General features: G+C 43.5%; 1 protein-coding gene across 1 annotated transcript in view; it reads left to right on the top strand.

Moving 5' to 3' along the window:
• The first annotated feature begins 307 nt into the window (after positions 1 to 307).
• Positions 308 to 27,695, top strand: part of LOC126253426 (partner of Y14 and mago) — a 42,877-nt gene continuing 15,489 nt past the window's right edge. Inside the window, exons 1-3 of the mRNA XM_049954755.1 lie at positions 308 to 439; positions 701 to 797; positions 896 to 1,044. Of these exons, the coding sequence (XP_049810712.1) occupies positions 400 to 439; positions 701 to 797; positions 896 to 1,044 (286 nt within the window). The 5' untranslated portion in view covers positions 308 to 399. The remainder of the gene's footprint in view (positions 440 to 700; positions 798 to 895; positions 1,045 to 27,695) is intronic.

The following is a 27,695-nucleotide window of genomic DNA, read 5'->3' as shown; positions in this document are numbered from 1 at the left end:
AGTGCCTTGATGAAGTTGTGGCCATAGTATGCCACGACGAATACAGGCATGCATCAATGCAAGAGGACGTGCTACTGGGTATTAGAGGTACCGGTGTATACAGCAATCTGGTCCACCTCCTCTGAAGGTCTCGCTGTATGGTGGCACAACATGCAATGTTTGATTTTCATAAGCAATAAAAAGGTCGGAAATGATGTTTATGTTGATGTCTATTCCAATTTTCTGTACAAGTTCCGGAACTCTCGGAACCGATGTGATGCAAAACTGTTTTTGACGTGTGTATGTCTTCGTTAACGACTTTCGCGCAATCAGTTTGCGGTCGATACTTGTCATGTAGTTACAACAAAGTAGTTGAAGCGTCGGTTGCTAGATGGCTCTGCAGATGCGGTAGCATTTTAAATGGCGCTGAGTCCACCAACATACGTGAAAGATGAGCAAGGTAGAGTGAAATATTTTTGGTTGCGGATTTATATATTCGACGATAAAGATGTGTGTACTTCGTTGAAATAGTAAATGATTGAGTGAGAGAATAAGCGAATAGTTACTTGTGGGCTTGTGTGTGAGGTTACCCGGATAAGTGCTGTGTTGTGTGTGTTTACATTTTCGTACTTAATAAGTCATAGAGAAAATAACACATAAGTAAATCTCATTCCCGTTCATGATGTTATCGTTTATTGTTTTATATTATTTAAATGTTCAGGGGCGACGTTTATTGCCGCTAGCCAAAGGCCAGATGGCACATGGAGAAAGCAGAGAAGAGTGAGGGATGGCTATGTACCACAGGAAGAAGTTCCAATGTATGTATAACAACGTATGAGCATACTAATGGAAAAAACGTACGATCGTTATACAACCCTGTTTTTTTTACATGTATACAAAAAAACAATGTTTGTAGATATGAGAGCAAGGGCCGGTTGTTCGCAAAATCAAAACCCAAATATCCCGTTGGCATGTCAGAAGAATTTGTCAATGCGCACAAAGGCAAAAAGGAAAATTTTGAGAAGTCTCCCTTTTCTGGTATAATGGTGGAGGAACCTAGTGAAGGTATGTTCATTTCATATATGGACATTTTTTATTTGCAGGTACATTGTATGTAGTTAAGCCTTCAGCAATACCCTTGTATATATAATTTAGTTTAAAAGTATTTAATCTTGTCGACATATACAGAATTGCCCAGATTCCTTTAATATGTTGGCTGTGTTGCTCCTCGCCATGCAGGTCACTGAATAAGCCGCATCTCTATTGTTTTCACTTTTCGTGTATTCACTTATCTTCTTCATGCTGTTTTTATGTTTAATGTTTTAGTTCACCATCCTTTTTGTGTTACCATGTTTCATACTTAGTTGTTTGATATTTCTTTTGTAGCTTTTGGAGACTGTCATATCAGAAATTATATGCTAAACACCTCAGCTGTCGTGGATTCTCATTAGTCCTATAAACATATGGACAATTTGTCCATCAAAGATGTTATTGAATTTGAATATTACATTTACATCTGTGCTATGAGAAACACATTTCCTGCCCTCCCCACCCCCTCGTCATACTACATATGAAAGTTCATTCTAGTTCCTTTCACGGATGGAGTATAGGTAGAATGACTGCTTTTACACTTCTGTACAAGTTGCTATTTGCCTAATTCTTGATATGTGGGAGGCTGTAAAATATTCTACTTTTGGGTGACCTGAACCTGCTGGTACCAGATGTTGGCTTTGTCTTGTGGCATAATGGTGTTCTGGCATGTGATGCAGGGAGACAGAAAGAGAACAGACACTGACCTTTTCTTTTAAGTGCACATTGTAGTGACTAATCTTCAGTGTAGATTGAAGTACAGAGTATTATTTATGCTAGCATACTGATCTGTAGCAATGTCTGAGGTCTAGGTTAGGTTGAAAGGTGAGTTTTTGAAGTGCTATTGAAAGTTTCTGTTAATCTGTTATTTCTGTCCTGAAAGAGGGTTGAAGTTAAGTAGGCCCTCTTATGTAGGTTTTCGGAATTTACTTTGCAGATTTAGTCTCTATGACAAAAAGTGCATTAAATATGGCAAAGTGAGTTAAATATGTCATGAACATAAAATCATGCTATGCTAAAGAACATTCTGTTACAGCCACCTTATTTAGCATTCGTATCTGTTGATTTCACCAACTCACTACCAAATTGTCACCTTCCAATTACACAGTGGCCTGTCGTCTAGCTCCATAAGAGAGAGGCAGTGTCTTTCTTCTAGTGCTTGTCAGTTAAAAATTTTTGACATTTCTTCTAGTCTAGCATGTGACCGATCACATGACCTTTTGGATTTTCTGATGTCCCCCGTTAGTCTGATCTGATGTGGGTCTCAAACACAGGTGTAGATTAGAGTATGGACTGTACAAGTATTTTGTATGCAGTTGCTATTGCAGAAAGACATACTTATACAGTATTCTGCAAATCATTATTAGTCTCCGTTTACTTTACGTAAAACTAAATGTATGTTCTCATACCATTTGACAACTCCGTGTATTTTTACTCCTACATACTTGTATGACATTATTGACTCTGGTTATGGCTCACTAATCTTATAGCCAAAGAATACCATATATACATGTATCGTGAAGTGCACAGCCTAGCATAACTTTTCACTGAGGGTTAATTGACAGTCTCTGCAACAGGTTTATATCTTTTCCAGATCTACATGTGACTATATGTTTCAATTTTTACAGAATTGAATTCACAATAAAGTGCATCACTTGTGGAAAAAAATCTGAGGTTGCCACTGAGTCATTAAAATGTAACATGAACAAAAACAGCTGTACTACTAACCATCCTCGCAGACTGAAACACTGTGTCACACCGGGCCTCAAAGCTGAAACCCCACCTTCCCTGATCGTGCCTACTGAGCTATCCAGGCATGCCTAGCAACATGCCTTCACAGCTTTACTACATCTGGTACCTCTCTCTGACTTTCCAAACTTTTCATTTGCCAGGAAGCTCAGAAGTGGCACACACTTCACTATAGAATGAAAGATTTGTTCTTAGAACATGACCCTTGGCGGTGGTTTAGTCACTGCAGTCCTCTGTGGAGTGGAAGATTGTTTCTGGAGTGCTGTTAGTCCCCTGGGACACACCAGGTTTCAGGTTTCGCTCTAATGTCTACAGATCACTTTCCATCCAGAATTTGACTTGCCTGTTGGGGAATTTTTGATGGATTGCAAACATGCTTACATATCCCATACGAACGTATTTTCTTTAGACCTGCCCAAAGTGGTACTAATAAGAAGCTTGTTGAATGACTGGAAACAGCAAGAAAAGCGTGTTTTATCTGTTCCTGAATTTACTGCCTCCCTGGGAAACTTCTGGCGTTCTTTACTGAGATCGAATTTGAGTATGACAGTGAAGTTACTTGGTCACTTATAATAGGTCTAGGTGAAATCAAGTTAATTGTTGGATGTTTTTACCAGCCACCAGTTCCACTGTCATGGCTTTAGTCATTGACAGGAAGTCGGGTTAACGGAAACGTCCGATTCCACCCGTCTGCGTTGTCACCAATGACAGAAACGACCATTCACGACAACTCCCATATCGCGACTATGGCGTCATTACGTAAACATGACAACACAAAAATAGATCGAAAACCCTCACACACGTATTCCTCCAAAAATATAATGAAACTAATGGGACAAGCGGGGGTTTTTGGGTGGGGGCAAACTAAAAATAAACACAGCAACTAGTTTGATAACCCACAGGCAGTGAAATATTTTGTACTTCGTAACTACAAACAGGTCTGTCCTAATCAATGGCATTGTTATAGACACGGAGATTAGTGACAAAGATGCCATCACAGTGATTTTGGGTTCTAAAGTTAATAAAACAATCAAAAAGGCCAAGAGTATTTCTGCTAGAAAGAGCAGTTAGACAGTTTGAATAATGAATTGACATCATTTTTGTTTCAGTACAGTGGATGCAGAAAAATTATAGCCTAAACAAAGTTTAAACAGACTACGTTGGAGAAGTATGTGCTGAGGAAGTGAATTAAGGACAGGAAAAATGCTCTGTGGTTTAATGACAACATTTGAAAAATGCTGAAGAAGCAAAGGCTGTTTGTATTCTCAATTCAAATGTGAATGCACAAATGATGACAGGCAAAAGTTACCAGAAATTCCTGAGTCTGTAAAAAGATTGATGCATGAAGCTGACGACGACTACCACTGTCATACCTTACCAATAGATCTTGACAAGAACCTGAGAATATTCCGGTCCTTCGTAAAATCACTAAGTGGGTCTAAGGTTTCTATCCAGTCACTTGTTGACCAGTATGGTGTAGATAACAAAAGTAAAGCCAGAATTTTAAATTTTGAATTGAAGAAATGGTTCATGCAGGAGAATCATACAAACATACAGTCATTTGATCATCACACACACTCTTGTATGGAGGATATAGTAATAAGCATTCCTGTTGTAGAGAAACAGCTGAAAGGGTTGAAAGCAAATTAGTCAGCAGGTCCTGGTAATCCTATTTTAGTTGTACAAAGAGTACTCTAAAGTATTGGCCCCATACCTAGCTTGCATTCATTGCAAATCTCTCAACTGGCGCAAAGTCTCAAGCGATTGGAAAACAGCGCAGGTAATTCCTGTTTATAAAAAGAGTGATAGAATGTAAGTACATAATTAGAGACCAGTATATTTAATATTTGTTTGCTGCAGAATCCTTGAACATATTTCTGGTTAAAATATAATTACTTTCCTTGGGAGGGAAAGGCTTCTGCCCACAAATCGACACTGTTTTAAAAAGCAACACTCGCACGAAACTCGGTGTTTCCTTTTCTCCCGTCAGGCCCTGCAAACCATGGATGCAGAGCAACAAGTGGCTCCTATGTACAGCATTTGACACAATGCCACACTGTGGACTGTTAATGAAGGTACAAGCATACAAAATGAGTTCCCAGGTACATGAGTAACTTGAAGTCTTCTTATGTAATGGAACCTAGTATGTTGTCCTCAATGACAAGAGTATCGTCAGGAGTTCCCTTGGAAGTGTGACAGGACTGCTGTTATATTTTATATATGTAAGTGATCTGACGGACAGAGTAAGAAGCAGTCTGTGGCTGTTTTCTGATGATGCTGTGAAGTATGGACAGGTGTCATTGAGTGACAGTAGGAGGATGACTGGCATTATTTCTAATTAGTGTAATGAATGGCAGTTAGCTCTAAATGTAAAAAAAAAAAAAATTATAAGTTAATGCAGATGAGTACTAAAAACAAATCCATAGTGTTTGAATATGGTATTTGTAGTGTGCCGCTTGACTCAGTTACATGTATTAAATATCTAGGTATAACATTATAAAGCAGTATGAAATGGAATGTGCATGTAAGGATTTTAGTAGAGAAAACGAGTGGACAACTTCGATTTATTGGGAGAATTTTAGGAAAGGGTGAGTCATCTGTATAGGACACTAGTGTAACTCATTGTTGAGTACTGTTACAGTGTTCGAGATCTGCATAAAGTTGGATTAAAGGACGACATTGAAGCAATTCAGACTTACTTTACTTTTTCGTGTCCGGAGATTTGTTTCAAAGCCTTTCAGCCCAATGTCGGGCCAAGTCCAATGTTTCTCTATTCTCAAGCCATAGTTCGTCAAGGGTACACCTTGTGGGGCAGATGGAACACTGTAGAAGGTGTTCCATATCCTGAACTTCACCACAGTCGCATTTGTTGTCTCCTTCATCCTTGTAGCCACATTTGACTAGGTTTGCTTTAACTGGTGCTAGCCTTTTCTGATGCAGTTCAGTGTTCTCCAAATCTTGCTGTACTGCCACTGGGTATTTCTCGTGAGGTAGGGTAGTCCTTCGGAGGCTCGTTCAATTCACTAGTGAGAAATCTCTTGCGTGATTTAAGTCTGCTACGTCCACATGAAGAACCATGTAGCGGGTGGCGCTCGTCCAAAATCTGTTTAAATTTTTCTGTATGTTCGTGCGCAATTCTTCAGGATTCAGGAGATGAGAATCCAGCTGCTTTGTATATTTTCCCAAGTGGAGTGGGTTTCATGCATCCTGTTGTTAGCCTGCATGTGTGGATCGGGACCACACAGGGCATGCATATTCTGACATGGATAAGCAAAGTGCTTGAGCAGTTGTTCGTAATACAGTCGGACTAGCTCCCCATTTACTATTTGTCAGTTTTCTTAAAATATTGTTCCTGGCAGCAACTTTTTGGCAGGTTTTTCCACAGTGATATCTGTACGTCAGTGATCTATCCAGCACGACACCAAGGTATGTTGGTTTGTCCGTATGGTCCAGTTTGTTGCCATTCCAGGTGACGTTCAGCTTCCTGTTTGCCTGTTTTGTGCAGAGGTGGAAAGTGCTAACCTGTGTCTTAGATGGATTTGGTTTGAGGGAGTTCTCTTTATAGTATTCAGACATTACGTGTAGCGAGCTTTCTAATTTCCCTTCTACTTCCTCGAAGCTATTTCCTTGCGCTGTAATGGCCAGATCATCAGCATACAAGAAATGGGTAGTACATTCCGGTGTTGGTTGATCATTGGTGTATAGGTTAAATAGTAGGGGGGCCAGCACACTGCCCTGGGCGAGACCATTCTTTTGTCGATGCCATCGGCTTTTTTTTTTTTGTCCAGCATTACATAGAACTGTCTGTTTTGCAGCAGACATTCAGTGATTTTTGTGAACTGATGATCCTTAAATTTACAGTACAGTTTTTCCATGAGCTTTCTGTGGTTGACGGTGTCGTATGCAGAACTTAAGTCCACCAATGCTACACCTGTTATTTGTTTGTTTTCAAACCCTTCCTCTATGTATTATGCGAGTGCTAGGATTTGACTGGTGCATGATTTCCCAGGTCTGAATCCAGCCTGTTGGGGAATGAGCTTTTGGTCTGCGATATTTGCTATGCGGTTTAGGATTATTCGTTCGTACAGTTTGTACAGATGGCACAGGAGTGTTATTGGGCGATAGTTCTTCGGTTGACCTGAGTCTTTCCCAGGTTTTAGTAGCACCACTACCTTCAATTTACTCCACATCTTTGGGATCTTACACGTTTTTAAGCAATGATTAAAGAGCTGCAGGATCCATTGCTTGGCACTAGGTCCGAGCTGTTTGATCTGTTCCACGCATATATCGTCGACTCCCGCTGCTTTCCCGTTTTTCATCGAGTTCATTCCATGATTAAGGTCTTTCATGGTAAATGTTATTTCGAACATGCTTGACTCTTGACTCTGAATTCTGCTGTTTTTATTTTCTGACATTTCTTGTTGGGTTTTCCATTTAGTGGGAGCTGATGGGCAATTTGATTGGGTGTTACTGAAGAGCATTGTTCAGCTGTCCTGAAGTCACAATTAAGTTTTTTTTTTATTAAGTTCCAAGCGACTTTGCTGCTGTGGGTCATATCCATTCTTTCCAGTTTCAACCCATTTCCTTTGTCTTGATTCACTAATCATTTACATTAGTGTTTCTCCACATTGGACTACTGCTTCACTAAAGGGGTCATGTTCGTAAAGCATTTCGTACTCACTCAGGATGTTCTTTGATTCGTCAGAGAGACCTGGGATGAAATGCTCTCTGCAGCCTCGGGGTATGTGTCTTCGAGAAATCTTTTGGAGGGTCTCTACGAAAGTTTGATAATTTTCTGGAATTGGGTATAGATTTTTTTATTTCTGCATCCAGTACCGCAGCATATTCTGTCCATTTAGCTTTTTTAAAGTTGAAGCGTCTGCGGAATGGTATTTTCATTGTTATCAAAGCAGCGTATATTTGGATTCTGATAGGTCGTTGTTGTGTTTTAGGAAGATGTGCGTATGCAGTTTTTAAACATCGGTCTTCCACGTTTGCGCTTACAAAACAAATATCAGGGTTGTATTCACGCTTCCAGATTTTGCTGCTGAACGAGCATGGTAGCTTGGGATCAGGGATAAGTTACTTATTTCCGCCCACTGCTCTAATTTATGTCCATTGTCGTCTGTATGTTTGTAGCCCCATGATTTGCTGTGGCAGTTGAAGTCTCCTAAGATGAACTGTGTTTTCTGGTTGTTGAAGTTTGGCGGCAAAGTCAAGTTGAACTTCTCTCCGGGCGGCTTGTATACTGACGTTATGGTGAAGGTGCTACACTCGACAGTCAGTAATTCTATGTTATTGTATGTAGTTCTGTTAGTTGATATTATGGCCATCTCAGGTTTTGTGAAGACAGCACTGCCACATTTAGGATGTGGATTTTCTATGGCTAATTTCATTCCTTCCATTTCTGGTCTTATTGCCCCTTCTTTCTTGTGTGTTTCTTGTATACAAAGTATGTCCCATTTGTGCGTGTGGCAAAGTTGTGATATGATTTGTTGTTTGTTTTTGGTGATACCCTCTACGTTTAGGCTTGCAATCGTCAGAGTTGGCTCTGAGAAGAGCCCATTCTTTTTGCTTTTCCGGTGTTGGAAGGATTGGCCGTTGTCTTTTATTGCAACGTTTCCGGGGGACGCCGGCATTATCTGACAGATGATTCTCGGTCTCTTATCTCAGATAGTGCATGCGTGGAGGCTCCTTCCTTGTCCCCCAGCAACGGGCTGCTAGAGTAGTTACCATTAGTTCCGAACAACATGCAAGTATTGTGGAGATGCTTCAGGAACTCAAATGGGACTCACTGGAGGAAAGGCGACATTCTTTTCAAAGAGCACTCACTACTTAAGAAAATTTAGGGAACCAGCATTTGAGGCTGACTGCAAAGTGATTCTTCTGTTATCAACGTACATTTCGTGTAAGGACTACAAGGATGCGATAAGAGAGATTGGGCTCGTACAGAGGCATATAGATAGTCATTTTTGTCTCAGTCTGTTTGCGAGTAGAACAGAAAAGGAAATGACTGGTAGTGGCACAGGGTACCCTCCACCATGCATGTAGATGCAACACAGACATGATTTCAAGATGGTGTCAAGTAACCTCAAATGTTTCTGTGGTGCAAAAATGTGATCATTAATACAGATTGTACAGATTCGTAATAATAACTATTTAAGCTAATATGACACTTGCAGGAAAGTGGGGTTTCGGTCAAACTAAAATCTAACATAACAACCGCTAAATCACATGAACAGTAAAATATACAATTTGCAACAGCACAGTAAGCAAGAAAACAGTTTCCAAAAAGCAAAAGGTGGACAATGAAAGCTAACAAACTGTAAGTGGTAATAAAAACATCAGTTGAGTTATATATGTCAACCTGAAAGACATATCATACAAAACAGTCACAAAGCAAGACAATACATATAGGGAAAAATTGCAAAAACAAACAAAAGACATTATCGACAACTGCCACCTGCCCACAGTACCACAAAACCAAAACTGCATCATATAACTAACATTGACAACCTAACCTCACCAATGTAGGTAAAATAATGTCCATAATATCTGCCACTCTCAATGAAAGCTAATTGCCAGCAGTTAACAACACAACCAAAAACCTGAACACACCAGTTTCAGTATGCAAGAAGTGCACAGTTATGCACGTAAACACACATACCATACATTCTACAATAAAAAATAAGTAACGTATGGAAACTTACCAAATTCAGCTTACATACAAATCTAGAAATTGCAAAACAATATGTCATCAAAACAACCTCTCAAACCTCAGATAGAACACCATATGTTGTCCTGCCAAGAGTGCCACATGTATTGGTTCCTAGCCCTTTGGTCAGTCTTATACTTTCTTCACAGATTTATCATTTCACATACATGGCAACTAAACCAAATAACTATAGGAATTTAAATATTTTCAACATGTCACTCCCTTTGTGACATGCAGGGACTGACTCGTACTTTCTTGTCACATCTGTAGCTAATACGCCGTCATATTGAATCTGCAACCATTACCCAACTCACTGCACTAATAATTCCAAACCCAAAACTGAATCTGTTGTTCATAACTACCAGCATCAAAATAGCTCACTAACAAACCACCACAAACTCTTCCAATATTATTTTTATTTTACATGACTAGTTCCGTAGGACCAAATTGAGGAGCAAATCTCCAAGGTCATGGAATGTGTCAGTACATGAAATTATAACATAAAAGTAATAACAGATAAAGTAAAATGTTTATGAACCCTAAAAAAAAAAGAAAGCCATAAGTTTATGTAAACCCAATCAACACTATAACACAGGACTAGGCGAAATTTTTCAAGGAACTCCTCGACAGAATAAGAGTGACACATGAGGAGAATTCAGTTTTGATTTGAAAGTGTGTGGATCACTGCTAAGATTTTTGAATACTTGTCGTAGCTTTTTGAAAATGGATGCAGCAGTATACTGCACACCTTATTGCCTGAACTGCCTGTTTCTGGGCGAAAAATATCCTTTGAGAATGGGAAGAGTTACACCAAAATATCATACAACATAAGCGAATGATAACAAGAAAAGTAGACTACTTTTTGTGATGAACTATCACTTACTTCAGATAATGTTGGAATAGTAAAAATGGCAGCATTAAGTCTTTGAATAAGATCCTGAATGTGGGGGTTCCATGTCGGTTTACTATCTATCTGAACCCTTAGAAATGTGAACTGTTCCGTTTCACTAATCATATGCCCATTTTGTGAAATTAAAATGTTGGGTTTTGTCGAATTGTGTGTTAGAAACTGTGAAAACTGAGTCTTACTGTGATGTAGCATTACTTTATTTTCTACAGGCCATGAATTTATATTTTGAACTGCACTATTTGAAACAGTGCCAGTGTTGCAGACAACATCCTTCACTATCAACTAGTGTCATCGCAAACAAAAATATTTTAGAATCACCTGTAATACTACAGGGCATATCACTTATGTAAATAAGGAACAGAAGTTGCCCAATCACTAATCCCTGGGGACCGACCCATTTGATTGTGCCCCACTCAGGCCACACATCATAGCCATTATCAACACTGTGGATAATGACCTTTTGCTGTCTGTTGTTAAAGTAAGATGTGAACCAATTGTGAGCTACTACCCGTATTCCATAATGGTCCAACTTCTGGAGCAATATTTTGTAATCAACACAATCAAATGCCTTAGTTTAATCAAAAAATGTGCCTAGCATTCGGAACATTTTGTTTAGTCCACCCGGTACCTCACAGAGAGGGTCTCAGGGAACCACAGAAGGGACGACGTCTAAAAGTGGGCAGTTAAAAAAACAGTAAGGTAGTTGTAGAAATCATTGGTATTGTACATGTAAATTGTCGTAGCTTTGTTGGAAAAGAACCAGAGCTCCAAACCCTTATAGAAAGCACAGCTGTAGGTACAGAGAGCTGACTAAAGCCAGAAATAAATTCGGTCGAATTTTTTTCAAACGATCTAACAGTGTTCAGAAAGGGTACATTAAATACAGTTGGTGGTGGAGTATTTATTGCTGTCAGAGGTAGTTTGCCTTGTAGCGAAATTGAAGTAGATTGTTCGTGTGGAATAGTATGGGTAGAGGTTATACATGACAATCAGACTAAAGTGTTAATTGGATCGTTTTACTGACCCCTGACTCAGAAGATATAGTTGCTGAACAGTTCAAAGAAAACTTGAGTCTCATTTCAAATAAGTACCCTGCTCATACAATTATAGTCGGTGGTGACTTCATTCTACCCTCGATGTGCTGGAAAAATTAGACGTTTAAAGCCAACGGCAGGCATAAAATGTCATCTGAAATTGTACTGAATGCTTTCTCAGAAAATTATTTTGAACAATTGGTTCATGAGCCCACTCGAAGCAAAATGGTTGTGAAAGCATACTTGACCTTTTAGCAACAAATAATCCTGGACAAGTAGTGAGTATTGTGACAAAAGGCAGTTGCTGCTAGGCTGAATACCGTAACTCCTACAACCATCAGAAAGAAACGCAAAGTATATCTTTTTAAAAAAGCTGATAAAAATTCTCTTAACGCCTTCTTAAGAGACAGTCTTCACTCCATCTGATCTGATCATGTAAGTGTAGAAAAGTTGTGGAATGTTCTCAGAGAGATAATATCGACAGCAATTGAGAAATATATACCACATAAATTAATAAGTAATGGTACTGATCCCCCATGGTACACACAGGTCAGATCTTTGTTGCAGAAGCAACAAAAAAAGCATGCCAAATTTAAAAGAACACAAAATCCCCAAGATTGGCAAAGTTTTGCAGAAGTTCGAAATATAGCACATACTTGAATGTGAGGTGCTTTTAATAATTTCCACAATGAAATTCTGTCTCAAAATCTGGCAGAAAACCCAAAGACATTCTGGTCATACATAAAGCACACCAGTGGCAAGACGCAATCAATACCTTCACTGCGTGATAACAACGTTGAGGTCACTGATGACAGTGCCACTACAGAGAGTTATTAAACATGGTTTTCCGAAACTCCTCCACCAAAGAAGATAAAGTAAATATTCCTGAATTCCAGTCAAGAACAACTGCCAAGATGAGAAACATGTAACGAAGCAGCTAAAATCACTTAATAAAGGCAAGGCCTCCGGTCCAGATAGTATACCAGTCAGGTGAGAGTGAACGGTAGAGAGATAGCTTGAAGGTGGCTCATTGAACCTTCTGCCAGGCACTTTATTATGAATAGCAGAGTACTCGTGTAGATATAGAATATAGCATTTTCTGTTGTTAAACCACTTCTAAAACCAAACTACATTTGATAGCAAATTATGTGAAATAAAATGATCAATTATCCTTCCATATACAGCCTTTTCAGTAACTTTTGCAAACACTGATGGCATAGAAATAGGTCTAAAATTGTCTACTTGATCCCTTTTTATAAAGCGACTTTACTACTGAGTACTTTAAATGTTCAGGAAACTGACCATTCTTAAATTAAAACTTACAGATATGGCTCCGTACAAGGCTAACATGTGCAGCACAGTACTTTAATGTTGTGCTAGGCAGTCCATCATATCCATGAGAGTCCTTAGTCTTCACTGATTTAATTATGCATTCAATCTCCCCTCCCCCCTGTTAGTATCACGGAGTAGTATTTCAGACATCAATCTATCTCGGAACGACATTTTGCAAGAGAGTTGTATGATTCCCTGTAGAAACTAAGTTTTTATTTAATGCATCATCAATGGTCACAAAGTGATTGTTAAATACTGTACATATATTTGTTACAGAAATATCATTCACTGGAAATATTTTTACTACGAGCTTACCTTCCTGCCACTCTTGTTCCTTAACGAGGTTTAAACAAACTCTCTATTGCCATTGTATTAGCTTTTCCACATAGTTTACAACTATATATAACATTTGTTTGAGTACTAAAACCTGTCAGTTTTAAAATTTGTGCATCATGGTCTGAACAGCCATTCACCCTTTTACTATCAGAATGCTCCTCTACTAATAAAGAATGAATAAAAATATTGTCTATAGCTGTGAGACTATTCCCCATGCACTGTTTTTTGGTACTTCCTATAAAGTGATCCAAGAACCCTCTTTAGCTTGAGCAGAAATGCCCTAAAGTCAGTTAGGTGACCTACAAACAACAACAATTAGAAGTTTAGTTTCACTAAATTCAACTGCCCCTGCACAACATTCAAATACTTGTTAAGTGCAGTGCCACGTTATGTCTACGGACTCAAATGAAATACTGCTTTTTACATACATGGCTGCTCCCCCAATCTGCAAAGAACTCCTTGACAAACAGCCAGCTAATCTGTATCCTGGTAAAGGAAGCCTCTGAATTGTCAAATTATTTAAGTGGTGCTCTGATATACCGGTAATGTCAGACTCAACATCTATAAGCAGTTCACTAACTTGACCTCTAATATGTCTTATATTTTGATAAAATATGCTAATTCTTTCAGTACTTCGATACCTGACCACCTCTGAACGTGATTCGTCTGTTCCTTTAAGCGGGGATAACTATAAGCTTTGCCAGCCTCACCTTCCCATACCTATTGAGGTGCTGGCCACACCTAGTGAAATATGATCTATTGATAGACTCAGCTGCCACCACTGCAATGTGAGCCCAGGCTCTCCACCATCATTGCCTTCTCCAGCCCCTTGTTAACACACCTAATAGCAGCATTAAGATTAAGCCGATCATTACGCTGAAACAGTTGTGTGAAGTGCACATTAGTGCCATCAGTTTGAGTTGCTATCTTTCCCAGGTCACCACCTACATCACACAACTACATTACTCCCATATGTTAACAGTCACCTGAGTCAACCCTGCACTAGACATCACAATGCTAGTGACCTGATACTCAACACTTCCTGCAACCACTGGCCCACACCTCTACCATGCGACGTACCTAGCAGCAGAACCTTCTTCTGTCTGTTAGAATTTGCAGCTGACTTAGGCCCCCTAACTGCTGAGGTCTGCTGCATGTTTCCTGCACCTACAGCTACAAGAGGTTCCTCTCCACTAAACTCTGACAGTTGGTCAAATCTATTGGTCATACGCAAAGTACAACTGCCTGAATATCTCCTCCTCCTTAGCTGTCGTCTTACCAACCACAAGTTCCCATTCACCAGTGCCCTTCATCCTCCTAGTTCCTCCTTTGCGTCTTGTGACGGCACCTGAAGGGCACACATCTTACACTCCTGCTCCTCTATCAACTTATTTCTACTACAAATTCTGCATTTCCAGGAAAGGATCTCACTAGAATGCACACTGGCTTCCCCACTACATTCCCCCCCCCAATGAAAATATTCTGAACAAATTCCATATCCATAGCCTACTACTCGCAAACCTACGACGAACCCCACACTTCTCACTTGTGGTAGAATTTTAACAGTGACTGAAAAAAAACTAAACGTCCACTTTACCTAAGTTCAATTACAACAGTAGAACTATTTAAAGAAGTAACAATAATGATACCGAATTTGGCTCTCTACTAAGAAAACGACTACTTTTATTAATAATACTAAACCACAACTAATACCAGTCCCACAAAAACTTCACACAATTTCTTATCTAAAATCAAAAAATCAAGCAACCACTGGAACACTCAACAAAATTAAACACATTAATGCGACCACTGCCTGTGTTTGACATCAACCAACAGTAACCACTCACAGATGGCAGGTGGCAGCACTACCACTGGAGGGTATAAAAGTATGTTTGGGGGGGGGGGGGGGGAGGGGTGGTTCAGAGCAGCACAGAAAACAGTGCAGTTGTTGTCGTCGTAATGTGGGACCTAATGTCCAAAGGGGCGTGATCATTGGCTTTTGGACCAAGTGTGGAATCATTTCTCAAATAGCCAAGTTAGAAAACTCTTTGCATGCCGCCATGATTAAAGTAAACTGTACACGACAAAATGGACTATGCAAAATTGGTGCCAAGGCAACTGTGATGCACCTTAGAGCACAGATAACAGGTGTGGGCATGTTTACAGGTGAAAGGACACAGTGCAGTGGGCCTCCGCAGTGGGTGCCTACTTCGTGCTTCCATGTTAACTGCTGTTCACTGGTGGAGGAGGCTGGAATTTGCACGCCAACACTGCAACTGGGTGTTAACTGAGAGGTGACAGGTGACCTTTACAGATGAATCCCATTTTATGCTGCAAAACATCTGAAAGCAAACATCATGCAACAATCGTCTGAAGGGACCAGGTCGGAGAAGGGAGCCTAATGGGCTGGCAATGTTGTCGTGGCATTCCCTGGGTTGCCTCGTCATGCTAGAAGGCACGATAAGTCAACCTGAGCATGCATCTATTCTTGGGAACTATGTCCACTCCTACATGCAGTTCGTTTTTTCTCAGCTCAATGGCACCAACCATCAGGAGAATGCCACATGTCACACAGCTCCCAGTGTACATGTGTGCTTCAAAGAGCAGCAGGATGGGTTTATTGTAGTCCCCTGGCCACCAAACTCCTCCGGTTTATACATAGCTGAGAATCTGTGGGATCACATCGATCTTTTTGTGCCATAGATACTCATGTGAGAAGCCTAGTGCAGTACACTGTCACTGGAGTTGGCATGGCTCTACATCCTTGTTGGTATCTTCCAGAAGCTTACCGATCCTCTTCCTCCACAGCTCACAGCGGTCCACACTGCAAAATGTCATTCAGGCTTTACAGGTGGTCACCGTGCATATTTCAGCAATTTCTGTGATATGTTCAATGAGCTTTCTATTAATCTCTTTAAAAAGTTGTGACAAGATAATATCTTTTGGAGATTCGTATAAAATTTGCCTAAAGCTGTTTCTATACTGAAGAGACTGATACTTTTACATGAAATTATCACTCCTGCCTTAGACATTGTCATTGTCTGTCACTGCAACCTTCATTTATAAAGAGTACTAGCAGTGATACCATTTGTTACATCCACGACCTACTGGCTTTAGCTAGTTAATGGCTAAAATACAGAGGCAAAACTGCAGCTCAGAAAATCATTCTAGTTAATGAGGAACTTCTCTCTTTCCGGTACAGCATTCATACAGTGTGTTCTGTAACTTGCATCACAGTGGACAGCTTTGAGGGGTATTAAATGGATAGAATTATTTAACATATAGAAGCAGTCTCTGCAGGCAGTTCCTGTTAAGCGTAAGAACAAAAAATTAAACTAGTGACAATCTCCTCACACTGATTATTGTGGAAATTACTTTTAGAGTACGTCGTCCTACACAAAACACGAGAATTTCATTGTAAAAATCAGAAAACTATACTTACATCCTAATTCTCCATCAGCTTCAAGATAGTCACCTGGGGCATGTTTGTAACAGTCTCAGCATTGTTCCAATTTTTGGAAGCACTTCTGGAAGTCCGCAGTGTGAAGGGTGTTCAGGACCCGTTGCAATTCACTTGGATGTCATCAGTGAAGTCAAAATGCGTCCCTTTCAACACAATTTTCATCTTAGAGAACAGGTACAAGTCACATGCAGATAAATCTAGCAAGTAGGGAGACTGGAGGACCATCAACGTGTTGTTTTTGGCCAGTGATGCCTTCACAGTAGGCAAAGTGTACTTGGGTGCATTGCCACGGTGTACCAACCAGCCTTTCTTTTTCCACAACTGTGGCCATTTGCACTGAACATTTTCCCTCTGTTAGCTGAAACTCTCCCAGTAAGACTGTCCATTGAAAGTCTGACCAGGTGAAACGAACTCATTATGCACTGTTCCCCGAACATCAAAAAAATAATCAGCATTGACTTCATGTTGCTGCGAACTTTGAACTTTTTTCGGCATCGGAGATGATCGAATTTCCCATTGTGATGATTGCTGCTTTGTTTCAGGGTCATAACTGCAAACCCAAGATACACTGTTACACTGTGGATAAGAATTTTGGACACTCTCAAATTCTTCTTTGCAGCTCAGTGCATGTCTGAAATCTGAGGCTATGTTCATTGATGCTGAGAAGGTGAGGGACAGACTTCACTGCACTTTGTCTCATTTTCAATTCATCTGCTAGAATTCATTGATACTTGCAGTACAACAGCCCAAGTCTATTACAAACTTCGTCTACCTTCGGTCTTCGTGAATTACATCATATACTTTCATGATCATTTGCGGAGTTTTGCATGTTGACAGTCAACTAGATAGTTTATCATCTTTCACATAGTTTGTCGTCTTCCACAGATTCTAAGCCTTCATGGAAGTGCCTGAATGATTGAAATGTTCTGACTTGACTCAGTGCACTCTCATCAGATTCCTCTGTCAGCATGTGATGGGTTTCAACTTGAAACAGAATTTGATGCATATCCTTCGCTCCTGTGTACTATCCACACGCACACACACACGCGCACACACACACACACACACACACACACACACACACACACACACACACACACACACACACACACACACACACCAACAACCAACAACAACAACTCACAACTGCATGCACCAAAGATGATGCAACTTTGTGCTGCAGTAGCTAAGACATGTATCTTGAGACATCTAGTGGCGTACTATTGTGCTGCTTCTGGTTTGACTAGTATAGTGAAATTCTTGGCTATTTTGGGTAGCACCTCATACGTTGTAAACTACTCAAAGAAATTTGCATGACTTGCATATCTGCAAATGTGTCAGAAGTTAGATTCAAAGGAAACAGAATGAAAGTAATAAGAGTTCTATAAAAAATTACTTTAATGTAAAAACAAAACAGTATGCGAAACCTTGCACAGCACTGAAGTCAAAATCATTGTTACATGCTCAGATTTGCATGCTGACCACGAGGTGCTTTAGGCATTATTTCTCAGACTCAACCCATTGTATGATGATGTCCCTGCAGAAATCATCTGACGTGTGAGGACGGGTCCTGCAACTACCCTCTGCAAGTTCCAAATGTTTCTGAGCTTGTTTAGTAAGTTTCTTGTCAGCAGATAGCACAGGCAATTCCATAAGGTGGATTCTTGCTTCCTGGAGGAAGGTTTTCATAAGTTGGGAACAGAGTGCTCAGGCATTATTGTTTTGAAAGACATCACCAAAACTATAGAGCTGGGGAATATGTTGAACAATGCTGTTATGATATTATACAGCCACCAATAGTGGTGCGGAGGCATCTGAGGTTCATTCATGTTACTGGCCCAAAACACAACTGCCACAACTCCCTTTTGCCCTGTGGAACAGTTTACCTGAGACACAAATTGGTGCCCGGCCATCTCCATATCATTGTACAAGTGCCATTGGGCATCAGACAAATCCTGCACTCTTTGGTGAAGAGAACCTGATGCCATTTATAGAGGTACCATTGCATGTGTTAGTTCTCCCATATTCTCCATGTCCCACAGAGATGGGGGGTTGTACTGTTGTCCATAATACGTGCATAGTGGCCAACTTCATTCTGCCTTGTTCAGGATGGACTCCCAGTTGTCTCCAAACAGACTCCACACATCTCTATTCCATTCTCCTCAGGGCACCTGCAAACCATAATTTGTAGGTGGTGACAATCAGCTGGTGGTGTTGCAAAATGACAATGTGTGCTCAGTCTTAGTTTGAAAAGACCCCACGAGGCATGTAGACAGACTGAAGTGTGTAAAGGCACCCTCACAATCCTTCCCTTGGGTGACCAACAGCTCATGTGTGAGCAAGTCACAGTGATTGATTGCTAATGGCTAGAAATAACAAGCAGTTTGCAGCACCTCATGCGTTTTGTGCTTGCAATATGAGTGCTTGGCCGGTTAGCAGTGATGTTTGGCAGTATGCCTAAGATTCTCATTTTCTAGTTATTAAGCGTGGTTGTGCAGTTTTGTTCCATTTCGTTTTACCCATATTGAATGAGAAATTTGTTACAATTTATAGTTATTCAGGGACCATGAACTACTCTGAGAAGTGAAGAGAAGACCAGAATTGCTGATTATGTTAATAGGTAATACAAAACAAAATCCTCTACTTTTGCAGCGATTAGCGTTATGATATTTCTGCTATAGAAAGAGAGTTGATGAGAAGTTCACTGTAATAGTTGATACAGTGGGCTCAATCTGATGATTTTGAGTTATTTATGAAATAATTACACACAATTTTAAAGTTTTTAACTTATCAAGAGGACATTTAAATTAATATGTTCAGCACATATCTATTATACAGCTATACTGAAGTCCCTTGTCATTTCGTATAACTTAATCTCCTTCATACAATTTATTATAGGAGTTATGGCAGTTAGTTGTGCTGCTATTGACAGCATCTCTGTAGACACACAGATCCCCCTGCAGGTTCGGGGGTAAGAATAGGCCCGCGGTATTCCTGCCTGTCATAAGAGGTGACTAAAAGGAGTCTCAACTGTTTCGGCCTTTAATGTGATGGTCCCCTGCGGGGTTTGACCACTCTATTTCCAAATTTTTCTGTTAGTGCGTACTATTTGGGGAAGGACACCTTACGTGGTGCATCTTAAATCCATCTTGCCCTAAGATCTGGCACACCTGATATTTTCATGGAGTTGGACTTACATCGAGCTTCCGGCCACATCCGCTGCAGTGTGTTCCGGATAGCATCCCTTCCCTCCATTGTGCACTTCCATCTTTGCCCTCGTGATATACACGGATATTTCGACACCCGACATCCAGCACGGTAGCCAGTCCGTTGTGGTGGGGTCGTCATGTACCCTCTTGGTGGTAGCCCCATGACTACACAGGGATCACACTGCTGATGCCTGAGCTGCTACCTCCCCACGTATGCCGAGGAGTAGATGCCTATCCCTTTGGGGCATCGGGACTCCCGGCAAAGGCCATCCTGCCAGGTGGTCTTTGCTGTGGCTGGGTGGCGCCTGTGGGGAGAGCCCCTGGTCAGAGTGGGTGGCATCAGGGCGGATGACCCGCAATGAAGCGTGGTACATCATCTCTCGCTGGTGGGCCTCCACCAGCAGTCTCTAAGCGATCGAGGTCTAACCTCAATGGAAAGAAATTTGATCAGAGATCGTTTCCCTCCCTGGCCACTCCATGGGAGGAACGTTTGTCCAAAGAAGGCAGTGGAGATTATTCACCCCGGTACCTTGTGTGTACGTGAGTAGATGGGGAATCATTTATGTCGACCAAGCCCCAGTTTTTTGTGGAGCATTTAGAGGACAAGTTCGGGGAGGTGGAGGGCTTGTCCAAAATGCGCTCTGGGTCAGTTCTCATCAAAACAGCATCCTCTGCCCAGTCACGGAGGTTGCTCACTTGTGACAGGTTGGAGGATGTTTCCGTCACCATCACTCCCCATAAGAGTTTAAACATGGTTCAGGGTATTATATTCCACAGGAATCTTCTTCTGCAGTCCGCCAATGAACTACGCGCCAATCTAGAACGACGAGGTGTTCACTTCGTCCGGCGCGTCCATCGGGGTCCGAGGGATAATCAGGTAGCCACCGGTGCCTTCATCTTGGCCTTCGAAGGTGATGTTTTACCCGAAAAGGTCAAGGTGATGGTTTACCGCTGTGATGTGAAGCCATATATCCCACCTCCGATGTGGTGTTTTAAATGCTGGAAGTTCGGGCACATGTCATCTCGCTGTACTTCCGGCATCACATGTCGAGATTGTGGACGTCCTTCGCATCCCAATACTCCATGTGCTCCGCCTCCCATCTGTGTTAACTGCGGAGAACACCATTCCCCCTGCTCGCCGGACTGTAGGATATTCCAGAAGGAACGAAAGATAATGGAATATAAGACCCTGGACCGCCTGACCTACACCGAGGCTAAACGGAAGTATGAGCAGCTCCATCCTGTGGCAATGACGTCGACCTACGCCGCTGCTGCAACAACGGTTCTCCCATCGTCACTTATCGTTGGCTCTAAGATCTGTCAGAATCCACCGGCCCCCTTGGTTGTGGGGTGCACTTCACTCCCTGTTGCTCCTGCTCCATCTTCTTCAGGAGCAACACCCCCCCCCCCACCCCACCCCCTCCCCAACCATCGGGGACATCAGTTCCCCCTTCCCAGCCGGAGAAGAGTAAGACTTCTTCGGCTACTCTCACCAGGAAGGGGTCCCTTGGGGACCTACCTTCGCAAGTTCCGGCCAGTGGAAAAGCGGACACCCGCAAGTGGCTGAAACAACCACCAGTCCCTGGTCGTAGGGCCTCACGGTCGTCGTCCGTCCCTGAGACTGACCCAGTGAAGCCCTCCAAGCCTGAACCACCGAAGGCACAGCGAGAGAAACAGAAGAAGAAGAAAGTCCCCAAGGCTAACGACATTGCGGTGGCACCCATCCCACCGCTTCCTACAAGCACTGCATCTGATGACGAGGTGGAGATTCTGGCGTCCGCTGAGGACCTCGATCTCGCCGGTCTCTCAGACGCCATGGAAAGCACTAGCACAGGTGCTCATTCGGAGGCAGCAGGTGACCCAGTGGCGTAATCTGCCTTCCCAGTCCCGTCACGCCTTTCTCAGACATGGACAATACCATCCTCCAGTGGAACTGCAGCGGTTTCTTCCACCATCTAGCTGAGCTCCGCCAACTTATCAGCCTTCACGCTTTCTTCTGCATTGCACTTCAGGAAACTTGGTTTCCAGCAATGCGAATCCCCGCCCTCCGTGGCTATCGGGGTTATTATAAGAACTGGGCAGCTTATGAAAGGGTGTCTGGTGGCGTATGCATATATGTCCTTAACTCTCTTCAAAGCGAGTCTGTCCCTCTACATACAGCTTTAGAGGCTGTCGCTGTTCGGGTGTGGACGCCACAGGCTGTTACTGTCTGCAGTCTTTACCTTCCACCGGATGGTGATGTCGCGCAGCATGTCCTGGCTGCGCTGATAGCCCAATTGCCGCCACCTTTCTTGTTACTGGGCGACTTTAACGCCCATAACCCTCTGTGGGGTGGGTCAGTGGCAACAGGTCGAGGCGCCACCGTTGAGCATTTATTGGCGCAGCTCAATCTCTTGATTTTAAATGATGGTGCCTCCACACACTTCAGTGTGGCACATGGCACATATTCCACCATTGACATATCGATCTGTAGCCCTAGCCTCTTACCGTCTGTCCAATGGAGTGTGCATGACGACCTGTGTGGTAGTGACCATTTTCCAATGTTTCTGTCACTACCACGGCGTCACTCTTCTGGGCGCCCCAGCAGATGGGCTATGAATAAGGCTGACTGGGACTTGTTCTCCTCCATTGCCGCTATTGAGCCTCTCTCTAGTGATGACATTGATGCGGTGGTACACGCAGTCACCACCAGCATCGTTACTGCCGCAGAATCTGCGATTCCCAGTTCTTCTGTGTCCCCTCGGCGGCGGACTGTGCCTTGGTGGTCGCCTGAGATCGCTGAGGCGATTAAAGATCGCCGGCAGGCGCAACAGCGTCACAAGCGACATCCCTGCATTGAACATCTCATCACCTTCAAACGGCTGCGGGCGCGCGCCCACTGCCTTATCCGCCAAAGCAAGCAGGAGTGCTGGGAGCGGTATGTGTCCACCATTGGCCTCCATGTCTCTCCATCGCAGATCTGGGCTGAGATCCGACGCCTCTATGGCTATCGGACCCCTGTCAGTGTCCCTGCGCTCTCACTGAATGGAGCAGTTTGTACAGACTCCGACGAAATTGCCAACAGCTTGGCAGAGCATTTTGCCCTTAGTTCCGCTTCTTCCAATTACCCACTGGCCTTCCGCTCCATTAAAGAGCGGATGGAACGTCGGAGCCTTTCTTTTTGCAACCACCATTCTGAATCCTACAATGCTCCATTCAGTGAGTTGGAATTTCACAGCGCCCTTGCCGCTTGCCCTGATACCGCTCCTGGGCCAGATCGCATTCACTGTCGGATGCTGAAACACCTTTCAGTGGACTGCCAGCGACGCCTCCTCGACCTTTACAACCGTCTCTTTGTCGAGGGTGAGTTTCCGTCGCAATGGCGGGAAAGCATTGTCATCCCCGTTTTGAAACCGGGCAAGAGCCCTTTGGAGGTGGACAGCTACCGCCCCATTAGCCTCACCAACGTTCTTTGCAAGCTTCTCGAACAGATGGTGAGCCGGCGCTTGAATTGGGTACTGGAGTCTCGGGGCCTTCTGGCTCCGTCTCAGGGTAGATTCCGTAAAGGCCGCTCCGCCACCGACAATCCGGTGAGTCTGGAGTCAGCCATCCGTACTGCCTTTGCCCGCTGTCAGCACCTGGTCGCTGTCTTTTTCGACATGCGGAAGGCATACGATACGACATGGCGTCATCACATATTTTCTACGCTTCATGGATGGGGTCTTCGGAGCCCTCTGTCACTCTTTATCCAAAATTTTCTGTCGTATCGTACCTTCCGCGTGCAAGTCGCGGCTTCTCATAGTTCCTCCCGAGTCCAGGAGAACAGGGTACCACAGGGATCTGTCCTCAGTGTCTGCTTGTTTTTAATCGCAGTAAACGGGCTCGCTGCAGCGGTGGGAAATTCTGTCTCCGCTTCCCTGTATGCTGACGACTTCTGCCTTTACTACAGCTCTACTGGCATTGCAGCTGTTGAACGTCAGCTACAGGGCGCTATCTGCAAGGCGCAGTCTTGGGCTGTAGCGCATGGTTTTCAGTTTTCGGCTGCCGAGACCCGCGTTATGCATTTCTGCCGGCGCCGAACGGTCCATCCTGAGCCGCGGCTTTATCTTGCCGACGAACTCCTTGCTGTGGCGGAGACCCACAGGTTTTTGGGTGTAGTTTTTGATGCCCGGCTGACTTGGCTGCCTCATATTCGGCAGCTTAAACAGGCGTGTTGGCGGCATCTAAATTCTCAGAGATGCTTGAGCCACACCCGCCGGTGCTCCGACCGATCTACCCTGTTACGGCTCTACCAGGCGTTAATCCAGTCCCGTCTGGATTATGGGAGCCTGACTTATGGCTCAGCATCCCCATCTGCACTGCAGGTGCTGGACCCAATCCTCCACAGCGGGATACGCCTTGCCACTGGTGCCTTCCATACCAGCCCTGTGGACAGCATACTAGTGGAGGCAGGTGTCCCTTCACTGCGGTTACGGCTGCCCATGTTTTCAGCTTACCTGGGTATCCTAACTATCGGCTACTATTCCCAGAGTCGCACGTCCATCTTCCAGAACGTCGACCCAGGGCTGGCAGTACGATCGCGGTCCGCGTCCGAGAGCTTCTCTCCGGGCTTGGGGCCTTACTTCTTCTGCCTCCTTTCAGGGCACCTCTGCATACACCCCCATGGTGTGTGCCTCGCCCTCGCCTTCAGCTGGAATTGGCACGGGGCCCGAAGGACTCAGTCTCTCCGGAGGCCTTCCGCCACCGCTTTCTTTCCCTCCTTGCAATGTATCAGGGCTCTGGCATTGCGTACACTGACAGCTTGATGGTTGCTGGTCGTGCCGGTTATGCGCTTACTCTAGGGGACCATTCCGAACAACGTTCATTGCCAGCTGGCTGCAGCGTTTACACTGCTGAGCTGGTCGCCATCTTTCGTGCCCTAGAGTATATCCGCTCCTGCTCAGGTGAGTCCTTCGTGACCTGTAGCGATTCCCTGAGCGGTTTACGAGCTCTCGACCAGTGTTTCCCTCGTTCTCGTCTGGTGATGGCTATCCAGGAGTCCCTGCATACTCTTGCCCGTTGCGGCCGCTCTGTGGTCTTTGTGTGGACCCCCGGTTGTGTCGGTATCCTGGGCAATGAATATGTTAACCGCCTGGCGAAAGAGGCCATCAGTAAACCATCTATGGACATTGGCCTCCCAGAGACTGATTTGCAAGCAGTCCTCCGCCGAAAAGTTTTTGCGCTTTGGGACGCTGCATGCCGCGATCGGATCACGCCCAATAAACTCCGTGCCATTAAGGAGACAACGACTGTGTGGCGGTCATCCATGCGAGCCAACCGCAGGGACTCAGTCGTCCTTTGTCGGCTCCGCATTGGCCACTCTTGGCTGACACACAGTTACTTACTGCGTTGGGAGGACCCTCCTCTGTGTCGCTGCGGGGCGGCTTTGACAGTGGCCCACATTTTGTTGGCCTGCCCCCTTTTAGCTGTGGTCAGGCAGACATTTGCGCTGCCTGATACACTCCCTGCCCTTTTAACTGATGACCCTGCTATGGCTGGCTTAGTTTTACGTTTTATTCGGGCAGGGGGTTTTTATCATTTAATTTGAGTGTTTATGTTTTATTTTATGGTTTTGTGTTGATTCTGGCCTTTGGCCTACGGTTTTAAACTGAGTTTTTAATGTGTTCTCGGTGGTTGGCTGTTCCTTTTTTATTCTATGGTCGGCCAACCACCGCCACACTCCGTGTGATTTTAATTTGTTATGTCTGTTCTGTGTCTGAGTTTTTCTTGTCCTGTGTTGTCTGTTGTCTCTATTATCCGTTTTTTTACTCTGTGTGGTAGTTTTAAGTTTTGGAACAAGGGACCGATGACCGTTGCAGTCTGGTCCCTTTAATCCCACAAACCAACCAACTAGACACACAGAGACTGTAAATAAATTGTGTGTATGGCCACTGGTGCCTTTCAGACTACTCCTGTAGACAGTCTCTTTGCTGAAGTGGGTATCTTCCCCCTTCAGATTTGACCGTATGAGCTCTTGGTCTCCTATCCAATCACCATCTGACAGTTCCCTAATCATCCCCATTATCTTTACACACAGAGTGCCTTCATGACACCTACCTTCGGGTGGGACTTCCAGATGGAAAGCGCCTCACTTCCCTCTACCAAGATCCCCATCTCCCCTCCTTGGATTGTGCACCCCAGGTTTTCTCATGCATTCCCTCATTGGATGGTACCCAGGCCACAGAGTAGGACCAGTCTCTGCCAAGGTACTAAAGTCTCGATCACCCCTATGATCTTTTTGCACATGTTATGCCAAGTTCTGCAATAGTTTCGTAGTGCTACAATCTTTTACATTGATGGCTCTAAAAACGTGGATCAGGCAGGTTATGCTTTTATGTCTCCTTCTAGTATGGAATGCCATTCACTGCTGGGAACATGTGGTGTGTTTATGGCAGAACCGACAGCTGTTAACAGAGCCCTCCATTTTATTAAACAAGCATCCCTTGACTGTGTTTTAATATGTACTGGTTCAATGAGCAGTCTCTAAGCTATTGACCAAAGCTATTCTTGCCACCGTTTGGTCTCCGCTATTTGTGACCTTCGTCATGCTGCCTGCTCAGTTGTCTTTGTATCTGGGTCCCAAGTCACGTGCATATCCCAGTGCATGAATTGGCTGACCATTTGGCTAGAGGAGCACTTACTCACTCCCCGTTCACTTTGCCGACTTGGGAAATATCATCTGGTGGGTTACTGCCTCGTCTAACAAACTCCACAAAATCAAGGAGACTATTGCAGCATGGGTCTGTTCCTTCTGCTTCTTCCGGAAGGAACCCAAATTTCTGTGTTGTCTCTGTATCGGTCATACTAGGTTAACCCATAGCTCCCTTTTGTCCAATGAGCCATCCCCATAGTGTGGTTGTGAAGCCTTACAGATATCTCGGTGAAATACCCCTCCATTTGGCTCCGTGCTAAGTATGAGGACTGCCTCTAATATTGGGTGATGATTCACAGATCGTTGAACTGGTTCTCAGTTTTCTCCATGAAATGGGTTTTTCTGGGTGTCTGTGCTCTTGACTGTAATGGTTCGTGGGGGTGGGGGAGGCGGTGGTTTTCCTGTCGCATCCAGAGCCCCAGGGACACCCACCTGCTGACGTACGTTTCTCCCTGATCTTGCTTTTACTATTGATAATACAAAAGATGTCAATTGCATTTTTTGCCTTCTCACTTTTACTATCTAGATCAGAAAACATTCACAGTGGACATCTCTACTTCCATATGCATCACTCTTGGACTGAGGGACTGGTGACACTCATTATTTGGTCCCTTATCCCCCCCAATCAACCAACCAGCTGATCATTTCCAAAACACTCTCACACTGACTAAATAATCCCGTGAAGAAACACACCACTCTTCATTGGATATTCAGCAGATCTTCCTGTGCCTTTATATGAGTCTCTTAAATTAAACTTTGCAAGGCAGGCATTAAGTGGTATCAGGTGACCATATGATGTAGTTCTCAGCATCCTGTCCACCCTATTGCTCACCAGGATGAGCAACTCTGAGGCTTTTTTCTTTCCCTCAGCAGTCATGGATGTGTTACACTTATAAATGGAAACTGTCGTAGAACAAAGTACATTTGTGGACATGGATTCTTGTTCAAAATGTTACGAACTTGTTCCTCTCTACAAGTCCTAAAAGGAACAGGAATTTCCAAACACCCTGTATAGCATTTATAATCTAACGAATGGGTGCGTACGTGTCGTACATGTGTTCCTTGACTGTGCCTACAAAATTAATCCAGTTTGCCTTGCGTAATTTTTCTCGTGAACAAACATTTTGTATAAATGTCTGAGCTGGTGAATTGGCTCGTGACACTGACAATGCTGCATTATTGGATCTGAAGTAGGTTTATTATTCCAAA

The sequence above is a fragment of the Schistocerca nitens genome, chromosome 4, assembly GCF_023898315.1.
Source record: "Schistocerca nitens isolate TAMUIC-IGC-003100 chromosome 4, iqSchNite1.1, whole genome shotgun sequence".
Lineage (NCBI taxonomy): Eukaryota > Metazoa > Arthropoda > Insecta > Orthoptera > Acrididae > Schistocerca > Schistocerca nitens.
Note: the sequence above shows the minus strand (reverse complement) of the source record. Positions and strands in the feature narration are given on the sequence as shown.